The sequence below is a fragment of the Pleurodeles waltl genome, chromosome 1_1 (assembly GCF_031143425.1).
Source record: "Pleurodeles waltl isolate 20211129_DDA chromosome 1_1, aPleWal1.hap1.20221129, whole genome shotgun sequence".
Taxonomy (NCBI): Eukaryota; Metazoa; Chordata; class Amphibia; order Caudata; family Salamandridae; genus Pleurodeles; species Pleurodeles waltl.
This window is the reverse complement of record NC_090436.1, coordinates 33,822,970-33,848,626: the sequence shown is the minus strand read 5'-3', so window position 1 is coordinate 33,848,626 and position 25,657 is coordinate 33,822,970. Positions and strand designations below refer to the sequence as shown.

Below are 25,657 nucleotides of genomic sequence, written 5' to 3'. Positions count from 1 at the left end.
GCTGCTGTCCCTCGCATCCGCCTCTCCACGGCGGGTGGGAGATCTTTCTCCTTCCTGGCGGCCAAGACCTGGAACTCCCTTCCCACCAGCTTCAGGACCACCCAGGACCACTCCGCTTTCCGGAGACTCCTAAAGACCTGGCTGTTCGAGCAGCGATAACCCCCCCTTTTTCCCCTAGCGCCTTGAGACCCGCACGGGTGAGTAGCGCGCTTTATAAATGTTAATGATTGGATTGGATTTGATTTGATTTGATGTGGTGTACAGGAAGGATGTGTCAGGGAAGGTACTGGATATGTGATGGATGATATGAGAAAACAGTTAATGGGAGAAGGATGTGAGGGGGTGATGTTAAGTGTGATACAATGATTGCTTGTCACAGAGTAGTTTTGAAAACTGTACATCTTCTGATCACCCTGAACCATAAGGGCAAGCCAACTGATTTTGTAAACCCTGATGAAGTCCTTCTCGGGACGAAATGTGTTGGCTGGGCTGAAGTTCTTCATGGATAATTAAGACATTGTCATTGGAAACAGTTTGGCTCCCTCCTCTTGGATGGATTTTTATGGAATAATGAAAGAAGAATTAGTGCGATAAGGTGATGCAATTCTCTTTTTGAGATTATGATTATGTAATATTTATTTTAGGAGTTTCCTCTGCATTGAGATTTTTTGGTTTAGAAGATTTTGCTGTCTAAAAAGGGAAACCTGTAGAGTACCATGGGGTGTTTGGTCAAATTTCTTTAGGTCCTAACAGAGGTGTGTGCTGCGATGTTTGATGTCTTCAAGGGCTGCCAGTGTGGAGCGTAAGAGGCTGTGTCGCAGGACATTGGCACCATCCAGATCCAAGAGTACACTGGCTTGGACAGCAGTGCTATGGACATTTTCTGGATGTAATGGTGGTGTAGGTGCTGCAGTGAAGGAGCTGGTAGGAAAGAAGTTGGTCTGTCAGTGCAAAATTAAATGCACTCTGGTATGAAAGAACCCTTGTGGTCTTCAGAGTTTATTACGGTTTATTTCAAAAAAGGAATATAGTTTCATGACCTGTGTTTGTGGCAAGGTAAGGCGAAAAGGGTGTTTAGTGTCCTAATCTTCAGATAATTCCATGCTTCCACTATGTCTAAACTCTTTGTGGCATATACGCATATGTATTCCGAATGGTTGCTCATTTTTATTTCTCCTTAGATCCTTGGCACCACCAACTAAAGATTGGAGCTCAATGCAGAACTCTAGTGATTCACAAGTCTGGCCCAGTGATGGGCTGGAATGTACATGTCACTCTTCTGGTCTTGAGCAAGAAACTGTTTTCTCCGGCTAAAGTACGTAAAGTTCTGCAAGGGATTGCGGTACTTGCCTAGACAGACCACATCTGGTATGCATCAAGAATGATGATCATGAAACGTTGGGTGGATTCAGACCACAATTTTTCTTGCAGTCACCAAACTTCAGGTTGTAGAACATGAAAGCAAACCCACTTAGAACCTTTCTTCACGTAAATGAAAACAAACAAAAAAACAATGTTAGAGTGTTAAAAATTATTGAATTTCTTTTTTGACAATTTCTTATTTTTGAAACCTATTCTTCCTCTGGAGTGGTGGTGTACTAAATTCAGGAGTTGAGTAATCATTCATCTCCAAAGGTCTCAACATGGAAACTTTCAAGAAGGCACAGAGTATAACTCATTAGTATCACCTTATCCTCCCCTTTCTCTGGAATGTTCAGATGAGCCTAATCATCTGTACTGTACACAGGTGTGTGAGCACTCTGCTTTCTGGATGCTCACAACTTGTTCCACCTCTGGGTAAATTCCCTGAAATTTAAAAGGAGTTTTCTTGATCTCAAAATGTTTCTTCCTAGCATTGCAAGGGGAGTGGCAGTAATGGGAGCTGTCTCATCTCTTACAAATGACCTCCACAATGGCACTGTATGGTATGAAATTAGAGTAGATGCGCTGCCCAGCAATCACCACCAAAGAATTCACCAACACCAAGCATTTCACCCATTCAGATGCTTGCTCCAGCCCAGGTCCCCACTACATCTTGGCACAAGGACTCAACACAATGTGCGCTGCTCTTACCCCTATACTGAACACTTCATCTGAACCGCCGCCTTCCCTCTGATCCAGCCAGCGTCCTAGAAAAACTCATCAAATCCTGCATAGCCAACTACCTTGACACCACCCACGTCCTAGAAACTTGACAATCCAGATTAAGGCCCAACACCAAGGCAGCACTCATTGCAGGTACCGACTACACCTGCATTATTACTGACAAAGGAGACACAGCAGCCTCATTTTGGTGGACTTCTCAGTGGCCTTCAAAATAGTGTCCCACCCGATCCAGTGACTTCATGCTGCAGGAATCCACTGACAGGCCCTTTTGTGGTTACACTCTTTCCTCTTCAGACATACTCAGTTGGTTAGCCTTCCCATGTACCAGTTGCACCCATCCCACCCCCACCAAGCTTATCTGCATCTTACCCCAGGGGTCCTCCCAGAGATTTACCTTGTTTAATGTCTACGGCGCCCCATTTGCCTCCAATGTCCTATCCCATGGCTTCAGCATCATCTGCTCCTTACCCTCTCAGAAGATACACCCACCACCCAGGTCAACTTTGTCAGGTGAATGTCCTCAGGAACTGACTAAGTGAGCAACAACTGCCTGAAATTAAATGACAACAAATCTAAAGTGGTACTGGTTCTGCAAGTGCACTTGTCCCTGCACTTTGCCCTAGCCTGTTGGCCCACCAACCTTGGACCATTTCCCATCGAGCATTGTGCCCAATAATCAAATCTCCATGACCAATCTGCTCACGTCTTACTTCCATACTCTGGAAGTGCTCAGGAAAATATGGAAATGGCTCCTACTCCATACCCACAGAACAGTAACTTGAGCCCTCATCACCAGCATAGCCGACTACGGAAACACCCACCACGTAGGCCTCTCAGCTCAGCTCACCAAAAGACTACAAGCGATACAAAAAGCAGCCTACATACAGCAAAAATGTTAGCCAAGAAGGGTGATAATTTGTAACATCTCTAAACTGAATGACCCAAAGTACCTCTAAACAAGCTCAATATTTACCTGAATTCAATAGATTGAGTTGTGGTGTTTACCTGTTGATCCAATAAGAACTAAAATCAGCAGTATTATTAGTAAACTGAGGTTCAATTGTCATCATCAAGAAAGAATCATTGTTCTTATTATTCTCTGGACGAATATATAGTATTGCCGAAATAGGACGATGATGGGTTTTTTTTTTTTTTTTTTTTTTTTTTTTGGTTCTTGGTTTAGTCTTTTGTGTTTTAAAGGCTGATTATTTTTTTTAAAGCTTGAGCATGTGATGGGTAACTTTCCGATTCTGTTTGTAGTTCAACGTTCCAGCGCAAGATAACTAATTCCCGCAGTAATCCAACATTTCCACAAACCACTTTTGTTCTAAAGAATTATTTTTGAACTGAATCTTCTGTTTTACAAAGTAGCAAATTTCTTAAGGGTGCTCCAAGGCCATGACGGACTGATGTCAATCTTAGACATACCCTATGACGTCACCCAGCCATATAATGGCTTCCCTGTTACTTCTGACCAGCGTATGTGGGTATGTACAAGGTGTTATATTTCTTGGCGAGTAAGAATGCCAGGAAAAATCTTTTTATTTTCATGATTGTAGAAAAATATTGGTTTACGCTTTATTCATGATTAACTGATAACTTTTGTATTTAAAGTGATTTGAGATGTTTCTTTGTTTTAGGGTGTGCTTCTAATGGGTTTAACTGCATTTTACCTAAAATAAGACAGGTTGAGGCCCACTAAACCTCACATAAAAGGCTATTAATTTGCCTTGTGCTTTATTTTCTTGTGTTGCAGGTTCAAATGGCAGTCTACGCCGCTTTGAGGATATGAACCACATGTCCAACTACAGGACCTATGCAGACGTCCCTATGCACAACTTTGGTTACTTTCCACACCACTCAGATTATCCCCTACGCGAGCGGCGCCAAGTAAACGACAATTTTGTGATGAGGCGACCTCTAAAGTCAAGGGAAGTTCTGGCCCCTTACTATCGACCTCGAGATTATCGCTGCCACAGATACTGAAAACGGCCTTTCTTCCTGTCTGATTGCAGGTTGGAACTCTTGGAGGTCTTCCAAGTCCTACATCTGCCCTGCAGTGCAACTAAAGTTGATGTATGCTCTTTGAAATTGTGTGAATGTAATGCATAATGGTCTTGGAGAAAGTTAAGTACATTGCGGCTTGGCCTGGAGTTTTGCCTAAATGGCTGCATAAGCCCCACTGAGTATCACTGCTGGACAACATGAGCATTAAGCCGATGCAGAAGCTTTGCTGCGGTAAGGCTGATCTCTTTGGGCACCATGCAGAACATCACACGTAGGGTAGTTCTCCCTAGAAGAATGACTCCTCAGATTATGGAAGCCCACTCCCCTGAGTGGGTCATGGATCAATCCTTCAGGAGCTGAGTACTAAAGAGCTTCAGATTAACGGGCAGGGCAATAGTACGTGCGTGATCACCAAGATTTTTGTTCTGGGATCATCTCCAAAACTGTTGAATGCCAAAGTTAGAAGTTGTCTCCATTTTTGTTGCAATGTCCAAAAATGAAACATTTTGAAATGTTTATTTTTAATGATGGGCCTTTGTATGGCAATCAGAAGCGTAGTACCATATTGTGAAAGTGTTCTTGCAGGATTCCTTTACTCATTACTAATTGGGCAAAATGTCTGCCTAATTTCACATCATGCCGCTTGCCAGATCTTTCCTTATTAATCATTATTTTTTTTTTTTTTGATTGGGGCATACTGATGTTTTATTTATTTTTTCTTTTCTAACTGTATACTTGCACGTACTTACCTGCTGGACCTTTCGTGGTTCTTTCCAATTGATGATAAAGTGCATCAAAGAGTTTTAGAAGCAATATAGTCTTAGATATACCTCACAGGTACGACAGGCTCTCTCTCCACAACCACTGCTCCAATCTTATTAAATCTTCTGAATTCCTAAGTCGTATAGTAAATTTGTTGAACTATTTCTGAAATATTCTTTTAAATACCTTACAAGGTGTTTGGTTGTTTTCATTAAGTGATGCTACGTGTTTCACGGGCCACTGGAACCTATCTTTATCTTTTTGCAGGTTACAGTGGTAGAGAGGTTTTTGATTCAATAGCTTTTCAAGTAGCTTGCTCCTTGGAGGCTTGCTCAGAAAGGCCTCAAGTCTGTCACTGGATGTAAGTCTGAGAAGTTTCTGTCTTCCTTGTAACCAGTCTGCATATTCCCAAGTTGTATCTGCTAATGCTCAAGATGAAGAACTGCTGAATGTACGGTATCAGAATGGATGCTGCCCAAAGTCGCTGCCAGCCCCAGCCCAGCTGCCTGCATTGCCTACATCTAAGAGCTGTCTCGAGGCATAAAGGCAGGAAAATGAGTGCGTCTAATGGAGATTTAGCTTAGTACAAATGTGACTACATTAACTACCTGAATGTCCCTGGAACAAGGGTCCAGCTATTCCTTTAGAAAAGGTGTTTATACCTCTTGGCAGCAAACTATTGGAGTACAAAACCCATAGGAAAGGGTGAGTTTGAGCCACAGTTGCTGCTGTCATGAAATAATCTTGTGTTTCTGAATCAAGATTATGACAACCTTTCTTGTTTAGTCCTTATGTTGATGTTTCCCATAATAAAAAAAGATGAGCAGGTAAGCAATGCTTTGCGTTTGCTGAAACAGTGGAATTTATTTAGGAGACTTGTCCAGTGTTGCGTGTTGGGATAAATGAGTGCTGCCTGTTGTACCTGACCATGATAACAGTTAGGATGATTGGAAAACGTGTACTGTAGACTCCACACAAGCGCTTTGTTGTTCTTCTTGTTAATGATAAAATATTTTGTATCAAAATGCTAACAGTCCTAGTAGGACTGTTATTTTCTACTGTATTCGTGTTTGATAGATACCAGTTTCAATGCCTTAATTTTTATATATATATAAAATAAAATGTTACTTGAAACAAAACAATAAAGTGTTTTATTGAGTTTGAATTTTCAGAGCCAACTAAAAATGTCCATTGTGATGGTGTTTCCTGGTCTCTGGCTTCTTCTCGCTGCAGTTTAGGCTGTCTCATGACAGTTTTTGATGAATCTTCGGCCCTTCATGTAATGTCTCAGAGGAAGCAATATGCCTGTAGGACCATCTTAACATGTATCCTGTGGCTCGTGAATTGATCAGAACTGCAACATCAGGTCGTGTTCAATGAGACCATCTGGCTTAAGACAACCATACATGATCTCATGATGCCTTATTTGGTGTGCTCAAACTTAAGCATCTGATAGAGACTTCTAGTTGCAGATTCCTTACCTTAGAATTTCCCCCCTTGGCATCAGACTGGATCCGGAGATTTTTTCTTTGAGCAATACCCTTGCGCATCGGTAGGTGGCGTTGGTCGACTACACGGGCATCAATGGCATTGTAGTCACCGTGATGACGTCCGGAGTAGTACATAGATGCCGCCTTAGGGCAGTGACGTCAATTCTTTTCTTTCCGCACCACGTGCTGATCTGGAGAAAGCTACCCATGTTTTTTTTGACAAATTTCGCCCTTTTGTCAATATTTATTTATTTATTTTTCAGTGCATCGAGGATGTCCCCGAAGACCGGTTTCAAACTGTCAGAGGACTGTCACCACATGATGTTGGTATGGGAATCCACATCTGGTATGTTTGGTGCCTGGAGCGTTACCACAACCCGAAGTCATGCTCCGAGTGCCAGGACATGCACCGGAAGGCCTTGAGGGAGCAGTACCTTAAGCTTATGGTGGCCCGGCGCTTGGCTCCGCGTGGGTCCTGGTCTCGCTCGAGGGAAAGGTCTTGACACAGCTCTGAGCCACTCCCATTCTTCCTCGAAGTCTTTGGGACAAGAGAAGAAGTCTAAGAGATCATGTCACCCTTCGACTTCACCCCATTGATTGGCTGATGCAAAGCGGGACGAGCGTCTAGGCTCCAGGCCTCAGTCTTCGCAGGCTGTTTCTGGGTCTGCTCCACGCTTCCCAGAGTTTCCGAAGCCGGCGCAACCCCTGCCCAATTAAGAGTTTTGAGGCCATGTGCCTCATTTTTGGGCAGGCCGACCCCAATACGGTGCCTTCGGGCCCAAGGGGTTCAGTTGGGGGGCTTTTGGGTTCTGTGCCAGCAGCTTCGGCTCTGGCCACAGAGGTCACCTCTGGATCCACTCTTGGATCCGCGCCGGTTGTACCATTGAGACCTTCCCCAGCGCTAGTTCGATTGTCAACGCTCCCGACATCGGTTGTGCCCACCATCGACGTTAACCCAATCCTCATTCCCAAAGACTCTGAGTCTGATTGACGTCGGCCGCTGCCGACTCTGTCTTCGATGGGACCTATTCACCCCAGGTCTGATTCTGACCCTATTTCTTATGGGTACGAATTCGGGGAAGGATTAGAGGGGTCCCTTGATCCTTATGAATACCAGGATGGCCCTAATTTGTACTAGGCACAGGAGTTGGGTAAGGCCAGTGGCCTGGACACTTCTCCAGACTCTGACATGCTGTCTCCTCCTACCGTGGCTACGGCGGACGGAGCGACTTATTCTATGGTGGTCAGTAGGACGGCTAAGGTCCTTGGACTTGAGCTGCCTACTGTTCAAATCTTCTGGCGGAGGTGCTTCAGCCAGTGGCTTCCACATCTGAGCCCCTTCTGCCATTCATTGAAGCCCTCATCGATGTCCTATTGGGTAATTGGTCCAGACCCAACACAGGGGCTCCTGTAAACATGACTATTGCACACCGCCTTCAGCCCGCCCTGAACAACCCTACATTCCTGACCCAACGCCTGAGAGCCTTGTCATCCAGGCATCCTCTTCCTCGGTTGCATTCCCTTCCGCACCCCCCGGATACCGAATCAAATAGGCTGAAACAATGTGGGAAGAAGATGTTTTCTTCCTCCAGTCTTGTGCTGCAGTCCATGAACAAAGCATACCTTTTGGGCCGCTATACCCACTCTGTGGGATATGGTCACGCAGGTCCTGCTGCAGATACTGAGGGAGGCCTGTGCTATTGTCTTCCCAAGCTGTCACCGATGGGAGAGATGTGGCAAAGTTCATGATCAGATGTGGGCTGGACATGAACTATCTAGGTAGATCGGTTGCGACAACGGTGGCCTTGAGGTGTGACGTCTGGTTGCGTACATCTGGGTTTATTTGGGGATGTCCAACAGACTCTTATGGACATTGCCCTTTGGCTCCCGGCTCTTTGGAGACAAGGTGGACTCTGCTTTGGAGGAGTTCGAGGACTCCTGGGCTATGGCTTTTTCTCTCAGCCTTTCCACTGTCCCTCGCCCCCAAACAGTCTGCCTTTGGCTCCTTTCGTGGCCACAGAAGAGGCTCCCTGTCACATTCCCATCCCAGCCACTGTGCATGCTGGTCAGCCTCTGCATGGCCGGGGACATGGAATTCTGTGTAGGACAGGGAACAAGAAGTCTGCCCAGTCCACCCCTGCCCCCGCTGCAGTCTCCAAATCCTCCTAGTCTGTCCCCTCACTCCAGTCCTGTTGGCGGCAGGATTAACCATCACCTGCCCCACGGGTCCATAGCAGATCCCTTCATCCCCCCCCCCCCCCCCCTGGTGGTTCCAGGCTGGGCACAGAGAGTATGGTATACCGAGCTACTGAGCGTGGCCACAGATCCTCCACTCAGACTGCCTCTTCAGGAAGATCTTCTGTTGCAGCAGTAGGGGACGGTTCTCCAGTCGAACCTGTCCGGCCTCCACCTTCATGCGTGGAGATTGAGCGGTGGCAGTTGATGGCTTTTGACTTTCCTCCCGAGGTCTGGGACGTTATCTTGCCAGCCAGGCGTCCCTCCACCAAAACGCTATACACCTGTCATTGGCATAAATTTGTGGCATGGTGTACCAACAAATCTGTTGATCCCCTCTCTGCTCCTCATTCTGAGGTTCTTTGGTTCATCCTTTCTTTAGCCCAGCAGGGCTCTACTTCGGGCACCCTTAAAGGGTATTTATCATCTATTTCGGCATTTCTTAGGTTACCTGATCAGCCTTCACTCTTTAAGTCTCCTATTGTCAATCGATTCCTTAAAGGTCTCACCCATTTATTTTCTCCCACTCCACTTATGCCTCAGTGGGACCTCAATATTCTCCTTACTTTCTTAATGTGTACTCCATTCGAGCCGATTCACAATTGCCCTTTATGGCTCCTCACTTTCAAGACTGTTTGTCTTGTTGCCATCACTTCTGCTCGCAGAGTGAGCGTCCGGCTCTTTCTTCAAAGTCCCCATACTTATCTGTGCACCCTGACGAAGTGGTGTTGCGCACTAAGGCTTCCTTCCTTCCCAAGGTTGTTACTCCTCTTCATGTAGGCCAGTCCATCACCTTGCTTACTTTTATGCGCCCCGCATCCTTCTCATGAGAAGAGACTCCACCGTCTGGACCCAAAAAGAGCGTTGGCGTACTATCTAAATCGTACTAAAGATTTCCGGGTGGACGATCAACTCTTTGTTGGAAATGTGGGTGCGGAGAAAGGGAAGGCAGTGCAAAAATTTACTATCTCTCGATGGGTACTGCTTTGCATCAAGATGAGCTACGCTTTGGCGAAGAACAACCCCCTGAGGGCTTGTGTGCACATTCCACCAGAGAAACTGCTGCTTCCATTGCGTTAGCACGTGGAGTTCCTATCCTGGATATCTGCCAGGCAGCTACGTGGGCATCCCTGCACAGGTTTGCTAAACATTACTCACTGGACAGGCAGGTCTGTCGGGACGGCTACTTTGGTGGCTCGGTCCTGCAGGACTTTCTAGTATGATCTTGGTTCGCAGCCCACTGCCCGCAGCGAACTGATTTCTAGGGACAGGGATTCCTCATTCAGGACCTTAGCTCTGGCGCACCAATCTCTGTGTCCTTCGCGGCTCTGCGCTTTGGCGTGGAAAGACGGTAAAAGAAACTGACGTCACTGCGCTGAGGCAGCGTCTATGTACCACCCCGACATCATCATGGGCACTACGACGCCATCGACACCTGCGCAGTCGACAGACGCCACCTACCGACGCGCAAGGGTATTGTTGGAAGAAAAAAAATCCCCGGATCCAGTCTGACGCCTGGGGAAAAATTCTAAGGTAAGGAATCTGCAACTAGAATATGTTTGTACCAGATATATCGTTACCAAAAGTAACTTGTACTTCCAGTTGAGTCCCTCTTCACCAGGTGTCAGCCAAATGTTCATTAGGCTATTGTCGAAGCCTAAATTGGCAAATGCGTGACATTGTTTTGTATTTTCAGCACAATGCATTCTGCTGTAGAGGGAGTTTCTAATATATGTTTACTCTCACAATCACTCATTTACATACTTTCTAAGCATCAACCTGTAGCTAAAATATTTTTCGTAGCACTCTGCTTCATCATTGTCTTGGGGGCGCATCATAGTGTCTTCCTCCACACATCGCAGCTCTAACAGAAGTGATGTGAAGACCGTCACCGGGAGTGATCAGGGTCCGCCAGTGACATTTTTCCCCACATCCTATGGACTTGAATCTAGAGCTTGCCTTTTGTGCTTGTGTGTTTTTTTTTTGTTTTTTTGGTTGTTGCCTTCCCAAGCCATCAGTGTTCAAGACTTGCAGGAGACCTGCACAGTAACACTGGTGCCTAGGTAAGGGACACAGCATTGAAGGTGAAAGCCATCCAGGTGTTGATCCTCTTCTCGGATGACCGAGAAAGCACAAAAAGGAGCACTATTTCTCTTACGAGCACAAGTTGCATTACAGTGCGAGAAGGAAGAGAAAGGGTCATGAATATTCATCCTCTTCAGTCACTGTTGTAGTCCATTCCTCACGTGAGACTTCCTCCTGCTGGTGGATATGTTCTTCAGCGGATAAAGGATTTTTTGATAGTGATGTGGCCAGTGACACCCGTGTTACTGTTTTAGCCATTAAGTAGGGTAACAGCAGGAGAGGAAGACACAGTCAACCTGTGTCACCAAGTGGGAGCTCAAAATCTGGAAAAAGAGAAACCCCTCCCTCAATCATATGGTAGGGCTAGCATAGTCCACATGATTCTAGGATCCTTACCTCCCCAAATTAGACAGGGTAAATGACTCCCCAATGTAGCAAAGAAGGATTTAGGAAGCAGTATGCTGATGTTAGAGAAGAGATATAAAAGTGTGGCAGAACAATCATTTTTATGGGGGAGACAGCCTGCTTTGGAAAGTTGAAACTTGACGCATTTCTACACCTAAATAGCCAGTTTATCTATTGGAAGCCCAGAACTATCACAGATCATCATCTCTTTAGACCATGGCCTGTGCTAATATGGGCGGAAACAGTGCCCAACCCTGCTGTGTAACTCATCCTGTCTCTATAGGACAGGAAAGCTGACAGCTAATGCATATTCTGCCTACATGTAAGATCTAGAATAATCTGACCAAATTCACAAACTGCGAACCCATGCCCAACCTGTCCAAGAGAAAGTACTTACATTCTCATCCCAAGGAATCAAATGTCTTTTTGGCATCTAACATTACAGCCACTGCTGGCAATGCAGAACCAACCTAGTCCATCAGTGTAAACACTGTACGTATATTGTAAGCTGTTTTTCTACCTGGTGCAGTAGCACCAGACCATGCATCCAGGCTGTCGGGTATTTGCTACAATACGTATCAAGACTTTAAATTCTATATTTAGTAACGACTGTGGCCTGTATGATCATGCCATTAGTCGATCTTTCATGGGTTTCGGTAGAGCAGTCATAATCGACTCACAGCGTGATTCAGGTAATAATGCCCTTGACTGAAGGCTTTAGTATAAACAGAAAGCATATGTGGACCCAGGATATCTCCATGTGCCTTGACATTTCTCCCAAGGAAGTCTCAAGATGGTGTAAAAAATGTAAAAGCTTCATCTGCCAAAGTAGGGATGGGGAGCGGGGGGCCGCTGAGGTGGAGGCTGAGAGACCTATGTGCTCTTTCAATATCGAACAACAACGTTGTGTTGCAACTTTCCATAGAGTTCTCAATACTAGATACTGCCGTGTTCTCATGTGTGCCCATCATTCTGACTTTGCAGCTGCGCGACCTCACCTCCAGGTCCTTTGTTTCATCTTGAGTAGATTCCCTTCACGTCGCACTCTTCTGCCCCCATTACTTGCTCAGCTCCATGTGCATCTGAAATTGTTGCAGCTGATGTGACTGTATTAGGTGTTTGGTCCCTGGACTTGCATGTAAATTTACTCTGCTTAGCATAGTTTTTCACTATTCTCTTACGGCTTGCTTATCGGTGATGGAGTGTTGTAGGAAATGGATGCATACAAGTTCAATGGTTTAGGCACAGTAGTCAATAAGACACAAATAGTTCACAATGGCCGTTTGCATATGACGTCTCCTTTACTGCAACCATGTGGTTCTGGTTGCATGTGCTGTGGTTTGGTACTACATTGTCTGTTGTCACGCTCTCCATATCCCGCCTACAAGTGGTAGGAGCAGCAACCTCACTTATTGCCGGCTGCCTGGATTGTTATCATCCGAACAGAAGTGCAGGAACAACCACTGGAAATCTCTCAAGCAGGCCCCTAGTAGTATTGCAATATGGACTAGGAGAGTAAATTCTCAAATTCATCCATATGCAGTACGTCTCTCCTCTGCATTCTAAAAGTCCATAACACCTGCCGAGTGAACCAGTTGATGTATCAGTCCATGCTAGCCGTGTGCTGGAGTTTGCGGTGCAACATTGACACAGCGACCCGGGTGTGCGCGCAGTCCCAGAACTACCAACTGTTCCTGTCACAACCTGGTCTCCAGAGCCCAGACAAAGTGGGCAGCATATCTGTACCTCTGCAAACTTTCAACATTGGTGCACACCTAGCCTGCAAAGCTGTACCAAACAAATCAGAGGTAGCTGGGCGGGGCTCGGAGCCATGTGGGCATTTTAGATCGGTGTTGAGCTCCACACCCAATCAGATGCTGATTTCAAACATACCAAGCAAAGGTTGTGCAATGGTTACAGTGTTGGATTTTGCTTTATGCTCAAGGCAGTTCAACAGGCAATAAAAAGATTTGCAGTCTGGAAGGCAACGTCAACATGCTCAACAGATTCTTTTTTTTTTTCCGTCCCCTGTAGCTTCTATGGTTCCAGCAGCAGAACCTGACCCCCTTACCTTGAGAGATTTAGTGCTGTTGACACCTGTATTTGCCCCCCAACAAATATCGTTATGCTGGAGGTTGCCACTTTTTGGTAGAGAAGGGTGCTACAGAGTCAGGTCTCTGCTCTTTATGAAGAAAGAAATTCAAAATGCTGACCTTGCATAAGGCTCTAGCTGCCTTGCAGTAGCAATATTGCTTGATGTCCCATATCCTACAGGATAAATACTTCCACACTCCTGTTATTCATTCATTCAACGTTTCCCAGCTTCATGTTTGGGAGACTTCATTACCAGTTTAAGGTATTTACGAATAACCTGTCTACTGACCTAAGGGTATTAGCGAAGATCATTCCAGTAGTAGTCATCTAAGAAAGAGATGCTTGGGGAATCCAGAATATCTAACTTTGCTTTCAATCACAGTTCAGGAAGTCCTTTTTAGGGTTGGGTGCGCAATGGGCTCTGTCCCTGTTTTTATCTCTACGGGCTAGTAACCACACCCATATTATGCACATCAGTTTTTTTGCTTGCCTTTTACAATTCTCTTCATTTCATTTGTGAAAGGCACGTGTACAACATGCATTTTCAGGTGTTTAGCCCTCCTCGAGCTGACCGACCAACTACAGAAAACATACGAGGCTCCATGTTTTCCGTATGGTTTCTGGACTACTTTTACCGTTTTATTTCGCAGGCAGCGTGATCTCACTGGGCAGTAGTTGTGCGCTTTGCATGCCATTGACCCTGTTACACGGCTAATTGCACTTTTGCCGATACGTTTCACTGTGAGCAAACTTCTGTTTCCTATTGTGTGTCTCCGTCACGCTTCATTGGGGCCGTCGGCTTGCTTATGTGAAACAGTTTTACTTTTCTGTTTGTGGCAAGAAATGTCTGGTTAGGAGTTCAAAATGGGAATAGCTCTAACTTGAGCAAACGCGAGACCTGTTGCCTTGCAAATGCTTGTTATTGGGAGTATTGTACTATTCCTTCAGCTTGTGGCAGTTACAATCAACATCCTGTTGATCCAGTGATTAACAAATATTTCACTGAGAATCCAAGCCAAATACTTTTACAGCAGTTTCCTTGAAACAGAGACTATCATTACCATCCCCAATACATTTCAGGCAGAGCCCTTCTTCGTGGGAGAAATATTGTACAACTGCGAATTAAAATACCAAAGTTATCAAACATAAGAGCTGATTCACAAACTGCACTTTCAAGTAAGTTTACTGCTTTTCAGTATTTAAACTGCACTTTTGTAGTAACTTACATATAGAACAATATTTAAAAATATGTATAAAAATACACAAATATAATTGCATACAAATTCTACATATTTATTGATAACATATTTGATAACTTATTTTCAAAAAATGTAACTGATTTTTTTTAATTAAAAAATGTTAAATATTCTGATCCATAAATATTTAGTCTGCTATGTCTTCATTTAACAATGCAAACATATTTTTAAGTACTTTAATAAAAAAAAAAAAAAAAAAAAAACCTCAGCCGCTCCCAACCACTCTCACCAGAGAAGGCCTGAGGGCTTCACTGTGCCTCAAGCTTTTCACTCCTGTTCTACTGAGGAGCATATTCTGTCTTTGGTCCCAATGCACCCTACGTTCCCAGGTCTGTTGGCAACATTGCAGCAGGTTGAAGCCTTTCAAGAGGCCATGCTGCACATCTTTGGCACACTTCAGCTCCCTCTTCATGCCTTCTGGTCCCAAAGATCTGCAGGGCCTCCATGTGGGTTACCTGTGAGAAAGTAGCCTCTTTCTAGCATGGTTACCCTCAATTTTGGCCTGTTTGTGAGTGTGAGTGTGTTGTTACCGTGTCACTGGGATCCTGCTTGCCAGGACCCCAGTGTTCATAGTTTGTTGCCTAATGTGTATACCGAATTGTAGTGCCTAACTATGTCTCTGATGCTCTGCTAATCAGAACGTCCGTGCTTATGCGCTCTCTGCTTCTAAATTTGTCACTGTAGGTTAGTGACTTCATTTACCAATTTCGATTGGCATACTGGACCCCACTTATAATTCCCTAGTATATGGTACCTAGGTACCCAGGGCATTGGGGTTCCAGGAGATCCATATGGGCTGCAGCATTTATTTTGCCACCCATAGTGAGCTCAGACAAACATTTACACAGGACTGTCATTGCAGCCTGCGTGAAATAGTCCACACACTATTTCACAGCCATTTTCACTGCACTTAAGTAACTTATAAGTCACCTATATGTTTAACTTTCACTTGCTGAAGGTTAGGTGCAAAGTTACTAAGTGTGAGGGCACCCTTGCACTAGCAGAGGTGCTCCCACATAGCTCAGGGCCATTTCCCGGGACTTTGTGAGTGCAGGGGCGCCATTACACGCATGCACTACATATATGTCAATACCTATATGTAACCTCACAATGGTAACTCCAAATATGGCCATATAACATGTCTAAGATCATGGAATTGTCCCCCCATTCCAAATCTGGTATTGGGGAGCCAATTCCATGCATCCTGGAGGCTCCACCATGGCCCCCAGTACTGCCAAACCAGTTCTCTGAGGCTTGCACTGCAGCTACAGCTGCTGCCACCTCACAGACAGGGTTTTGCCCTCTTGGAGTCTGGGCAACCTAGCTCCAGGAAGGAAGAACAAAGCATTTTCTCTGAGAGAGGGTGTAACACCCTCTCCCTTTGGAAATAGGTGTTACAGGCTGGGGAGGGGTAGCCTCCCCCAGCCTCTGGGAATGCTTTGAAGGGCACAGATGGTGCCCTCCTTGCATAAACCAGTCTACATCGGTTCAGGGACCCCTTCTCCCCTGCTCTGGTGCAAAACTGGACAAAGGAAAGGGGAGTGACCACTCCCCTGTACATCACCACCCAGAGGGGGTGCCCAGAGCTCCTCCAGTGTGTCCCAGACTTCAGCCATCTTGCTTTGCAAGGTGTGGGGGGCACTCTGGAGGGCCCAGTTCCAGCAGGTGACGTCAGAGCCCCTTCTTGGTAGGTCCATACCTGATAAGGTAGCTAATCCCCCCCCCCTCTCAGAGCTATTTAGTGTCTCTCCTGTGGGTTCTCTTCAGATTCTGCTTGTAGGTTTCCTTCAGGAATCCTCTGCAGCAACTTCAGACTCTTCTGACCTCGGCTCAACCGCAGCCTGCTCCAAGAAATGCTGTAACTGCAACAAAGTGTCTACAAGAGACACTTTTCTTCAGCAACCTCAGCTCCAGTGAGCAACTGCAACAGTTTCCATGGTGTGCACGCTGAGGGGGGACTCCCTGTCTTCATCGACCGGTACCCTGGGACTCCTCTCACAGCGACGAGCGTGCTCCTAAGGAAACAGAGGGTGGACATCGACATAGACTGTCCTGAGGTCCCTTGATGCAATTTGGAGGAGGTAAGACCTTACCTTACCCGAGAGGGACGGTACCCCTGTGTACTACGTCTTCTTCGCCTCCTGAGGCCTCTGTGCACTCTTAGCATTATTCCTTCATGAACTGCCTGTCCCAGGTCCCCAGCACTCCATGCTGCGGCACTCAACTCGCTTAGTTGTTCTCTGGCGGCGGTGGACCTTCTTTTGTTCTGCTGCATCAACCGTGTTTTGCACCTACTTTGAACCTGGGTCCTGAGGCTCCTGGGGGTGCTGACTGGCATCCTGAGGGCTCTCTGAAGTGCTGAGAGCCCCCTCTTCCTCCTCACACCAAGTTGAGGCCCCCAGGTCCCTCCTGGGGCCATCCAGTGCCATTTTGACGCAAAATGCACTTTTGTCGTAGCCAAGGCTTGTTGGTGCCTTCCAACCCGAAATCTTGTCTGCAACGATCTTCACGCCATGGGACATCTTTTGTACCATGCAGGAACCTGCTGGCATCTTCCTAGGGTGCATTCCTGCTGTCTTCGACTAACCGGGGACTCTTCTTTTGCACGCTCTTCTGGGTTGGCAGGGGCTCCTGTCCTTCCTGGATCTTCTTTCGGCTTCTGGACTTGGTCCCCTTCCTTTGCAGGTCTTCAGGTCCAATAATTCAAGCAGTTGTTCTTTGCAGATTTGGTTGTCTGCTGCAAAATCACAAAATGAGGTGTAGTATGTCCTAAGGAAACTTGCAGTGCTTTACTCCTGCTTTTCTGGGCTCTGGGGTGGGGTAATTTACTTACCTTTACTGTATTCTTACTCTCCCAGCGATACTGCACACACTACACTTGTCTAGGGGGGGGTTTGTAAGTCGCATTCCACTTTCTTAGTATATGGTTTTTGTTGCCCTAGACCTATTTTCTCCCACAGCATTCCATAGGATTTCCTACTGTTTGCATTGTTCTGTGACTATTTACTTGTCTAATTTTGGTGTCTAGTGTATATATTGTGTATAATACCTCCAGAAGGAGTATTGTCTCTAAGATATTTTTGGTACTGTCACCCATATAAATACCTTTATTTTTGGTAACACTGAGTATTGCCTTTACTTGTTTATAAGTACTGTGTAACTATAAGTGGTATTGCATGAGCTTTGCATGTCTCCTGGTTCAGCCTAAGCTGCTGTGCTATAGCTACCTCTATCAGCCTAAGCTGCTAGAACACTACTACTTCACTAATAAGGGATAACTGGACCTGGTATAAGGTGTATGTACCCAAGGTACCCACTACAAACTAGGCCAGCCTCCTACATTACCTCCATCAGGTTTCCCCTCTGCGCTGTCTGTGCCTCTTTAATCTGCTTCAGGTTCTGCATTGGCATTGGTGCACATTTTGGGTTCACCCGGTGTCCTACCTCAAGGCAAATTAATCTTGACTGAGGCCTACCTACTTTCTGATGTGGCACAGCCAATACAGAATCCAGTGTATTTCTCATCTGTGAAGCCACGCATGGACAATACACAAACATTTTGGTTCTTACTCCAACCAGAGGAAGCTATATTGAAACTATAGTGGAGGGGATGGGAAAGAGGCACTGGCCATACCTCTTTTGTCCTTCAATGAGGCCATCATGAACACACTGTTGGGCACTTGAGCCAAATGGTGTTCAGGACCCCTGGTCAATCCACTGGATGTTAGTCGCACCATAGATCAGCTCCAGGTGACCCCCAACTTCTTAGCTGCACATCCAAACTCAGAGTTTGGAGGTGCAGGCGTCCATCAGCAAGGCCTACCCGAATGCCTCGCTGACGACTCTTCCTGATAAATGCATCAGGATTTGGTATAGCCAAGTGCCCACAAGGTAAAAGGCCCCAAAATGCAACATGGGGACATCTATATTTCTTGCTAAAAACAAATTACCTGTTAGGGGAATTGGGGGTAGTTGTAGTATTTGAGCCTGCGATCAGTTGCCACCTAGGGAAACTTACCCTACCCAAACATTTTGAGTACTAGACACTCTGGAAGCACCCACAGTCTTTTGCTGCAGTATAGGTTGGTAGGGCTGATGTTGTTTGTAAGCCAGCCCTCTGGAATAGCCTCTGAATTTTTTGTACTGTTTGTGAAACTGCTTGGCAGCACACAATAGTCCCAAAGATTGTAATATGGCACAGCTGTTTTTACATCATTCTAATACTGTATTAGCTTTTCCCTGAACAACTTGAGCCCATCAAGGATGTTATGTTGATTTGAATAGCGTACATCCAAGGGCTGAGCAGATGAAGTTGCAAAAGGGGCTGCTTCCAGGTGGAAGAAGCCAAAGATTCTGCAACAGCTGAAGGTGCCAGGAACTTCTCCTTTGGTCAGAAGATGTCCCACGGCGTGCTGGAGGAAGCCGAGATGTTTCCACGCAGAAAGACCGCAAACAGGCCATGCTAGCTGCAAGAGTCGCGGTTGAGGATTGTGGGTGCTGCCAGGGCCCAGGAAGAACCAGGAGGTCACCCCTTGGAGGAGGCGGCTGAGGGGGCGCTCAGCAACAGAGAGCCTACGCAGAAGCGGGCAGCATCCGCAGAAGCACCTGAACAGGTGTTCAGAAGATCTGAGCACGGCGGTTGTCTCAGCACAACAAAAGAGGGTCCCACGAAGCCGCAGGTCAACTCATCGAGTTGGGCAATGCAGGACAGAGTGCTGGGGACCTGGGCTGTGCTGTGCACAAAGGAAGTCTTGCAAAAGTGCACAGAAGCCCTAGCAGCTGCAGTTCACAGGATTACTGTCTGGCGTGGGGGAGGCAAGGACTTACCTCCACCAAATTTGGACAGAAGGGCCACTGGACTGTCGGGAACACTTGGATCCAGCTCATGTGTTCCAGGGACCACGCTCGTCAAGATGAGAGGGGACCCAGAGGACCGGTGATGCAGAAGTTTGGGAGATTTCTTTTTGGGTTCCAGTGCAGGGTGAAGGCAGACAGCACTCAGCATGCACCACCAGGAAACAGTCAAGAAAGCTGGCAGGATGAGGCGCTACAATGTTGCTGGTAGTCTTGCTACTTTTTTGTGGTTTTGCAGGCATCCTGGAGCAGTCAGCGGTCGATCCTTGGCAGAAGTCAAAGAGAGAAGTGCAGAGGAACTCTGGTGAGCTTTTGCATTCGTTATCTGAAGAGAAACCCACAGGAGAGACCCAAAATAGCCCTCAGAGGAGGATTGGCTACCTAACCAGGTAAGAGCCTATCACAGGGGGTCTCTGACGTCACCTGCTGGCACTGGCCACTCAGACGTCTCCATTGTGCCCTCACACCTCTGCATTCAAGATGGCAGAGGTCTGCGACACACTGGAGGAGCTCTGGGCACCACCCCTGGGGTGGAGATGGACAGGGGACTGGTCACTCCCCTTTCCTTTGCCCAGTTTCGCGCCAGAGCAGGGGCTGGGGGGAATCCCTGAACCGGTGTACACTGGTTTATGCAAGGAGGGCACCATCTGTGCCCTTCAAAGCATTTCCAGAGGCCAGGAGAGGCTACTCCTCTCAGGCTCTTAACACCTATTTCCAAAGGGAGAGGGTGTAACACCCTCTCTCAGAGGAAATCCTATGTTCTGCCTTCCTGGGACTGGGCAGCCCAGGCCCCATGGGGGCAGAAACCTGTCTGATGGTTGGCAGCAGTGGTAGCTGCAGAGAAAACCCCCAGAGAGCCAGTTTGTCAGTACCCGGGTTCATGGTGGAGCCCCAGTGATGCATGGAATTGTCCCCCCAATACCAGAATGGTGTTGGAATAACAATTCCATGATCCTAGACATGTTACATGGCCATGTTCGGAGTTACCATTGTGAAGCTACACATAGGTATTGACCTATATGTAGTTCACGCGTGTAATGGTGTCCCCGCACTAACAAAGTCTGGGGAATTTGCCCTGAACAATGTGGGGGCACCTTGGCTAGAGCCAGGGTGCCCTCACACTAAGTAACTTTGTGCCTAACCTTCACTAAGTGAGGGTTAGACATATAGATGATTTGTTACTTAAGTGCAGTGTAAAATGGCTGTGAAATAACGTGGACGTTATTTCACTCAGGCTGCAGTGGCAGTCCTGTGTAAGAATTGTCTGAGCTCCCTATGGGTGGCAAAAGAAATGCTGCAGCCCATAGGGATCTCCTGGAACCCCAATACCCTGGGTACCTAGGTACCATATACTAGGGAATTATAAGGGTGTCCCAGTGTGCCAATCAGAATTGGTAAAATGAGTCACTAGCCTGCAGTGACAATTCTAGAAAGCAGAGAGAGCATAAACACTGAGGTTCTGGTTAGCAGAGCCTCAGTGATACAGTTAGGCACCACACAGGGAACACATACAGGCTACAAACTTATGAGCACTGGGGTCCTGGCTAGCAGGATCCCAGTGAGACAGTAAAAACACCCTGACATATACTTACAAACAGGCCAAAAGTGGGGATAACAAGGATAGAAAGAGGTTACCTCCCTACACCTGGGTCTACAATGGGTGGCTAAAATGAAGAAAGCAGCAAGGCATGTTTCTGAAAATTGTACGCTTAACAGCAAGATTGACTGTCTTATGGAAGAGAGAGAGTCCTTCAACTCAAACCAAAACTAGCCCGAAACTAAACTGAAAGGCAGCAATGTAACTTTCCTGGAAAGTAATTCTACAATTGAGACACGAGTGCTGCAGGAAAAAACACTATTATTAATGTCAGTCCTAACCCGTTGCTCAAAGATGCACTAAGGGGTGACTGCAACAATGATCTGTAAAAAAAAAAAAAAAGATTTCGTTTTTTTAATTAACTTTGAAAACATCATCAAGATAATATGTCCGCTACTAAGTGTGAAATAGAAACTCAAACCACTACACCAGAGGTCCAGAGGCTCAGCAAAGGTGACTCGAGGCCCTCCCCTGGGTGATGAGGAAAGGGTCACCCATTGATACTCACACTGGGTGCTTCAGGTTTAAGCCCTGAAGGGCCCAGGGTGAGTGAAAGAATGTGTATGTGTGTAGGAGGCTGGCCTGGCTTGTAGTGGGTACCAGAGGTACTTACACCTTGTGCCAGGTACAGTTATCCCTTATTAGTGTAGAAGAGGTGTTTCTAGCAGCTTAGGCTGATAGAAGGTAGCTATAGCAGAGCAGCTTAGGCTGAACTAGGAGACATGCAAAGCTCCTACTATACCACTGGTGTCATATGCACAATATCATAAGAAAACACAATACACAGAAGTACTAAAAATAAAGGTACTTTATTTTTTATGACAATATGCCACAAGTATCTCAGTGAGTACCCTCAGTAAGAAGGTAAGTAGTATATACAAGTTATATGTACACAAACCAAAATTATGTAGATAATAGCAAAATGAAGTAATGCAAGCAATGTAAAGTTACAGTAGATTGCAATAGGAGCACATCGGTATAGGGGCAACACAAACCATATACTCCAAAAGTGGAATGCGAACCACGAATGGACCCCAAACCTATGTGAGCTTGTAGAGGGTCGCTAGGACTGTAAGAAAACAGTGAGGGTTAGAAAAATAGCCCACCCCAAGACCCTGAAAGGTAGGCGTAAAGTGCACCTACTACCCCAGAGAGCACAGAAGTCGCGATGGGGGATTCTGCAGGAAGAACAAACACCAGCAATGCAACAACAGTGGATTTCCAGACCTGAGTACCTGTAAGACAAGGGGACCAACTCCAAGAGTCGCAACAGTGTCGAGAGTGGGCAGGAGCCCAAGAAATGGCAGCTGAGGGTGCAAGGAAGCTGCCACCTGTTGGAAGAAGCTTGGTGTTCTGCAAGAACGAAGAGGACTAGGAACTTTCCCTTTGGAGGATGGATGTCCCACGTCGTGAAGAAGCTTGCGGAGGTGTTCCCATGCAGAAAGACAGCAAACAAGCCTTGCTAGCTGCAAGGGTCGCGGTTAGGGTTTTTGGATGCTGCTGTGGCCCAGGAGGGACCAGGATGTCGCCACTTGGAGGAGGAGACAGAGGGGGCGCCCAGCAAGTCAGGGAGCCCTCGCAGAAACAGGCAGCACCCACAGAAGTACCTGATCAGGCACTTGGAAGAAAAGTGAATCGGAGTCCACCCGAAGTCACAAAAAGGAGTCCCACGACGCCGGAGGACAACTCAGAAGGTTGTGCACTGCAGGTTAGAGTGTCGGGGACCCAGGCTTGGCTGTGCACGAAGGAAATCCTGGAAGAGTGCAAAGGAGCCGGAGCAGCTGCAAATCACGTGGTACCCAGCAATGCAATCTAGCGTGGGGAGGCAAGGACTTACCTCCACCAAACTTGGACTGAAGAGTCACTGGACTGTGGGAGTCACTTGGACAGAGTTGCTGCGTTCCAGGGACCAGGCTCGTCGTGCTGAGGGGACCCAGAGGACCGGTGATGCAGTCTTTTGTTGCCTGCGGTTGCAGGGGAAAGATTCCGTCGACCCACAGGAGATTTCTTCAGCGCTCCTGGTGCAGAGAGGAGGCAGGCTACCCCCAGAGCATGCACCACCTGGAAACAGTCTAGAAAGCCGGCAGGATGAAGCGATACAAGGTTGCTAGTAGTCGTCTTGCTACTTTGTTGTGGTTTTGCAGGCATCCTGAGCAGTCAGCGGTCGATCCTTTGGCAGAAGGTGAGAGGGAGATGCAGAGGAACTCAGGGAAGCTCTTGCATTCTTTATCTGAAGAATTCCCCAAAGCAGAGACCCTAAATAGCCAGAAAAGGAGGTTCGGCTACCTAGGAAGGAGGATTGGCTACCAAGAGAGCTAAGAGCCTATAAGAAGGAGACTCTGACACCACCTGCTGGCACTTGCCACTCAGAGCAGTCCAGTGTGCCACAGACAAGATGGCAGAGGTCTGGGTCACACTGGAGGAGCTCTGGGCACCTCCCCTGGGAGGTGCAGGTCAGGGAAGTGGTCACTCCCCTTTCCTTTGTCCAGTTTCGCGCCAGAGTAGGGCTGGGGGATCCCTGAACCGGTGTAGACTGGCTTATGCAGAGATGGGCACCATCTGTGCCCATCAAAGCCTTTCCAGAGGCTGGGGGAGGCTACTCCTCCCCAGCCTTCACACCTATTTCCAAAGGGAGGGGGTGTGACACCCTCTCTCAGAAGAAATCCTTTGTTCTGCCTTCCTGGGCCAGGGCTGCCTGGACCCCAGGAGGGCAGAAACCTGTCTGAGAGGTTGGCAGCAGCTGCCGTGCAGACCCCAGAAAGGCAGTTTGGCAGTACCCAGGTTCTGTGCTAGAGACCCGGGGGATCATGGAATTGTCCCCCCAATGCCAGAATGGCATTGGGGTGACAATTCCATGATCTTAGACATGTTACATGGCCATGTTCAGAGTTACCATTGTGGCGCTGTACATAGGTAGTGACCTATGTAAAGTGCACGCATGTAATGGTGTCCCTGCACTCACAAAGTCCAGGGAATTTTCCCTGAACGATGTGGGGGCACCTTGGCTAGTGCCAGGGTGCCCACACACTAAGTAACTTTGCACCCAACCTTCACCAGGTGAAGGTTAGACATATAAGTGACTCATACGTTACTTAAGTGCAGTGGTAAATGGCTGTGAAATAACGTGGACGTTATTTCACTCAGGCTGCACTGGCTGGCCTGTGTAAGAATTGTCAGAGCTCCCTATGGGTGGCAAAAGAAATGCTGCAGCCCATAGGGATCTCCTGGAACCGTAATACCCTGGGTACCTCAGTACCATATACTAGGGAATTATATGGGTGTACCAGTATGCCAATATGAATTGGTAAATTTAGTCACTAGCCTGTTAGTGACAAATTTGGAAAGCAGAGAGAGCATAACCACTGAGGTTCTGGTTAGCAGAGCCTCAGTGAGACAGTTAGGCATTACACAGGGAACACATACATATAGGCCACAAACGTATGAGCACTGGGGTCCTGGTTAGCAGGGTCCCAGTGACACATAATAACATACTGACAACATAGGGTTTTCACTATGAGCACTGGGCCCTGGCTAGCAGGATCCCAGTGAGACAGTGAAAACACCCTGACATATACACACAAATGGGCCAAAAGTGGGGGTAACAAGGCTAGAAAGAGGCTACTTTCTCACAGTGTGTGTGTGATGTTTTAAAATGAATGTTTGGTGCGTGCGTGCATGCATGTTTGAATGTTATGAGTGTTGTTAATGGATGTGCGTGCATGCATGCGTGTCTGTGTGTGAAAGAATGAGTGTGTGTGTGCTTCCCGCCCGCCCCCTCCCTCCTAAAGCTGCCTGCCACCACTGGTAAGTGTCCAAACTAATACCTCACTTTAGAGCAGACAAGAATTCATTAAAAAGCAAGATTGCCTGATAATGCACACTGACATGGTTATTTGCTGACCAGGAATTGTATAATCTGAGAAGAACATTTTTGTTTGTCTTCAGGGCCTTTTCAAAACATCAACTTGCTGAAGGCTTAGTGACGTCAGACCAACAGACCACACCAGATTTCAGATCATAAATTCAGTTTAAATTTAACCCGCCATATCTTATGCGAACATATAGGTCAGGAATGACCAATTTTCCATGAGTCTCTAGATATTCAGAAAATTTGAACTCTAAGTACTATTTGTTAAAGGTAGTGACTTGGGGTAAGTTCAATGTATCCAAAGCCCGGGGCTCTTCCACTAACTTGTAAATCCACCACAATTAATTTAGATGATAAACCTAGGGTGATATACATCACAAGGGGTGGGTTTCTTACTTGCAGTGTTTCTAAAATACAGGGGTTTAATGACTTCTCAAGTCAGTTAAGGCATAAGAATTCACCCCCCCCCCCCCGCCACCACCACCAAAGAGTGTTGTGGTGGGTCCTAAAGATACTTCCTGTAAACGCCTTTTGTTGTGGATTGTGGCAGGGCTGAGATCAAAGTTAAATGATCCCACCTGGGAGCAATTGATTGCCTATTACTGTTAGACCTGGCATCCTTGGAGTGGTTTCCCCAGTCTTTTTTTACTTTGTTTCCTGTGTTTTTGACTGTGTGCTGGACTTGTTTTTGCTGGTTTTGGTACTCTGTGCACTTTACTAAAGCTGACCAGTGCTAAAGTGCAAGTGCTCTATGTGTAAACTGTATTTGTCTTTTCCATTATTGGCATATTTGATTTACTGGTACCTCCGCAGTAAATTGCACTAGAGGTGCTCAGGGCCTGTAAATCAAATGCTACTAGTGGGCCTGCAGCACTGAATGTGCCACCCACATGCATAG

At 46.7% G+C, this 25,657-nt stretch overlaps 1 protein-coding gene across 1 annotated transcript in view; it reads left to right on the top strand.

Moving 5' to 3' along the window:
- LOC138289887 (PC-esterase domain-containing protein 1A-like) overlaps nt 1–6,006 on the top strand; it is a 181,660-nt gene extending 175,654 nt beyond the window's left edge. Inside the window, exon 10 of the mRNA XM_069230207.1 lies at nt 3,863–6,006. Coding sequence (XP_069086308.1) covers nt 3,863–4,092 — 230 coding nt within the window. The 3' untranslated portion in view covers nt 4,093–6,006. The remainder of the gene's footprint in view (nt 1–3,862) is intronic.
- The last annotated feature ends 19,651 nt before the right edge of the window (nt 6,007–25,657 follow it).